Source organism: Callorhinchus milii, unplaced genomic scaffold, assembly GCF_018977255.1.
Source record: "Callorhinchus milii isolate IMCB2004 unplaced genomic scaffold, IMCB_Cmil_1.0 Scaffold6, whole genome shotgun sequence".
Taxonomy (NCBI): domain Eukaryota; kingdom Metazoa; phylum Chordata; class Chondrichthyes; order Chimaeriformes; family Callorhinchidae; genus Callorhinchus; species Callorhinchus milii.
Genome location: NW_024704747.1, coordinates 14,279,092 through 14,282,587, shown reverse-complemented (window position 1 = coordinate 14,282,587; position 3,496 = coordinate 14,279,092). Strand labels below are relative to the sequence as shown.

The following is a 3,496-nucleotide window of genomic DNA, read 5'->3' as shown; positions in this document are numbered from 1 at the left end:
CTTTTAAGAGCCCTCATTTACCAGAAAGACGGCTACAATTCCGCCCTAATTGTATTGATTGGTTAGACGACATGACGTTTTCAGCCAAATGCAAGGAATTTCCACAAAAAAATGTTATTTTAAACTGTCACCCGGTACCGCCCCCATCCCACCCCCCCCACAGCCCCCCCCCCCCCCCCCCCCCCCCCCCCCGTCCTCCCCCAATCACAAGCCGCTGCCACCTCCGCATTCGTAAGAGCTCCTCGGCAACTCTGAGCTCCCAATAACTGGCCAAAAAGTTGGGAAATTTGGTAAAGTTGCAATCACTGCCAATCCCAGGCTCCATTTTATACGAGTAGGGGTTGATGCTAAAGTGGCAGAAGTTTTACCGAGATTTTTTCACGTATTTTTTTCTTTTCTTTTTTTTTAAAAAAAGGATAGTGTTGTGGCCATGCCGTTAGAAACCATGCAGGAAGGTTCGGTCAGTCCCCCTGTCTCCCCCGCCGACAGTATAGCGACCAGCGAAGAAGAGGTGGACAGACAGCAGAAGAGATACGCCAGGAAGAGGAGGTACAATAAAAAATCTAGCGAAGATGGGAGTCCGAATCCTGGGAAAAGAACTAAAAAGTCCAGTCCGAGCTCTCAGTCTTACGAGGAATTGCAAAGTCAGAGAATTCTGGCCAACGTGAGAGAGCGCCAAAGAACTCAGTCCCTGAACGAGGCTTTTACATCGCTCAGAAAAATCATCCCCACCCTCCCCTCAGATAAACTCAGTAAAATCCAGACTCTTAAACTGGCCGCCAGGTACATCGATTTTCTCTACCAGGTCTTACAGAGCGACGAAATGGACAATAAAATGAGCAGTTGCAGTTACGTCGCCCACGAAAGACTCAGTTATGCCTTTTCCGTGTGGAGGATGGAGGGCGCTTGGTCAATGTCTGCGACACACTAGTGTTTGACTTCATTTCCAAACGGGTACGTGTCACTGCCTGCAGTATGTTTTGTTTTTAAGTCGAGCGTCTGCTGCGAGATAAAGCATACATGGTCTCCGAGAGAGATCAGTACAGGGGATCCTACTGAGATTTGCGTGTTTTGTAAGCGAGCGAAAGTTGCAAACGCAATTTCGGTGGTAAACTGAACGGAATTCTACAGATATTCAATATACAGGAATTATCCAATGTTCTTATGCGCATCCAATACATTAACAATGCAATGCAATGTTGGGGTTACCTGCACAGTGTGGACTGTTTCGAATTATTGCCGTTTAATAACTTTTACAAACGCATCAAAATGTTAAAGAAAGAAATATCGAAGTTTTACGTGAATTACAACAGAATCTGGAGTGAAATATAAAACAATGTAACTGCAAAAGATACATCAATAAAGAGTAAATCAGCCGTAGATTAGAGGCTTGTGAGGAATAGATGGTGCGGATCCTGCTTGATCCTAACAGGATAGGACATGGGGGAGGAAGGTGACCCGGAGACATATTGTAATCATTATAACTGCAGCGTCTCGGCTTCTCCGCACTGTTAGCAGATCTCCAGCAGCTGCACACAGATATTGCCTATACATTCGTTTTCAATATTTTGAATATTTTGAACCATTGGATATTCACGATTACAGATGTAAGGTGCAGATGGGTGGGAATGCGGGATAGCTTTCCAGGTGTTATATCAACCTGAAGGCACTGCAAAGTCAAAAACAAATTTAGGTTTTAATAGGTTATAAAAATGCCATTTCATGCAGTTAACTGAATCCTTTTCACATGTTGTTTCAAATCTTTACTGTCGTTGCAATCCAGACAAGGTTGAACATGCGCTTTTAAATCGTTTGTTTCCTCCGAGACTGACTGAAATCACGATTCCGTGTGTTTTTGTTGACAGGCTGTAAAGCTGGTGGGAGTCATGGTGAGCCGGAGGTCCGAGGCGTCCTTTGCCTCCAGGACACGAAGGAATCGGGCACACTCGCTCTGAACTCTCAAACAGCACTTCCAGGCTGAACAGTGAGCAAAACTCCCCCATCCACACACACACTAACATACCACATATTTCTTAAATTACAAGAGAAACATATTCTTGGTACGAGATGTCCGCTGAACCAAGTGACAAGCTCTGACTTTAGGGGAAATCACTCAGTGACTCGAACGGAAGCAGTTTGGGATCTTTCTCTGCTTTTTTAAAAATATTTTATAACAAAATAGTCAATTGCTGAAGTTGTCACCGAGGCTAATTGTGGGAACAAGACAGATCAGGAAAATCCAAAGAAAAGTACGACTCTACCGTAGCAGCGTGACCGTCCACTAAATCGGGATTACGCAAAGCTTCACATTACTATTTTTTCTGCCGCGTGTAAATCCTGCTAGTTTATTTATTAAAGCTTTCTACCACCTCACCAGAGTGCAAGATGGTTGTGTGGTGCTTTTTACTAGTGGTTCATTGGTTCAAAACGGGCACTCTTGAATTGTGTGTGACCATTCCTGTGTTTTGGGTACGTTTTCATTTTGAAAGGCCTCTTCGAAATTATTAAAATAAATATTTAAGAATTTAGACAGTCGGCCCTTTTTTTCTAAAGAACAATACTTATTTTATGGTTCACTAAGTAAACCTACAAATTAAAATAACGTTATTCTATATCATCGAGGCAACCTTTAAACATAAAATATATTAAACTATATTGTCATAATCTCACCTCTTATCTATAGCTGTACAATACTTTATTATATATGACGAGGACAGTCTGTATAGACTTGTGTATTTGTAGGTGTGTAATTGTTTGAGAAAGCTTGGTGTACTAATTGCTAGCAACAAATAGCCGGGGGCTGGGAAATTCCTTGCTTTTTGACGAACACGTTAACAAAAGGCAGATAGCAAATCTATACACTGGAAGTTCCGACTATATAACTGCCTTTCCAATATACCGGATCTATATCAGATCATGAGTTTTCTCCCAACCCAAAAATACTTGTATATTCAGCAATCACTTTAGTGCTAACTGGGATTGGAGAATGGATGGTTATAAATAACAACAGTGCTCGGACGTGCTCGGATGCCCTGCAAATCTAATCGATTCCTCATCTGATATTTACATGACACTAAGGATTAGGTCACAGCGAATGTCGTATTCACAATTCCAGGTCGTGACAATTTGTTTTTAATCCCTTAAAATGTAAAACGATTACCAATCAAGGGCTCTCTCAAAAAAAATCCTAACATTGTATAAGTGCCGGATAGTTCTTCCAGAATACTGGTTTAAAAAGAGTATTCAATCGGTAAATATAAGGGATTGTGGTTTTTCCGCTGTACTTGGCGTTTTCTAAATGATAAAAACGTGTCTAATCATAAGGCTTTAAAATACTCGAAAACATAGAATCATAAACGCTGCACTATTAAAGATGAATGGGGCGCCATGGACTGAACCCCGTTGTCTCGCTGCTAATCAGTCGGTTTCATAACATTTAATTCTTTCAAGATCCGGTATTTTTAAGTGTCACTTTTATTAATATTCTTATTTATTG

At 41.4% G+C, this 3,496-nt stretch overlaps 1 protein-coding gene across 1 annotated transcript; it reads left to right on the top strand.

Moving 5' to 3' along the window:
- Positions 1-401: 401 nt before the first annotated feature.
- On the top strand, positions 402-2,484 carry LOC103186687 (twist-related protein 2). Its single transcript, XM_007905868.2, has 2 exons — positions 402-954; positions 1,866-2,484. Exon 1 carries the CDS (start codon positions 431-433, stop codon positions 929-931), a length of 501 nt encoding a protein of 166 aa, XP_007904059.1. The 5' UTR covers positions 402-430; the 3' UTR covers positions 932-954; positions 1,866-2,484.
- Positions 2,485-3,496: the final 1,012 nt, after the last annotated feature.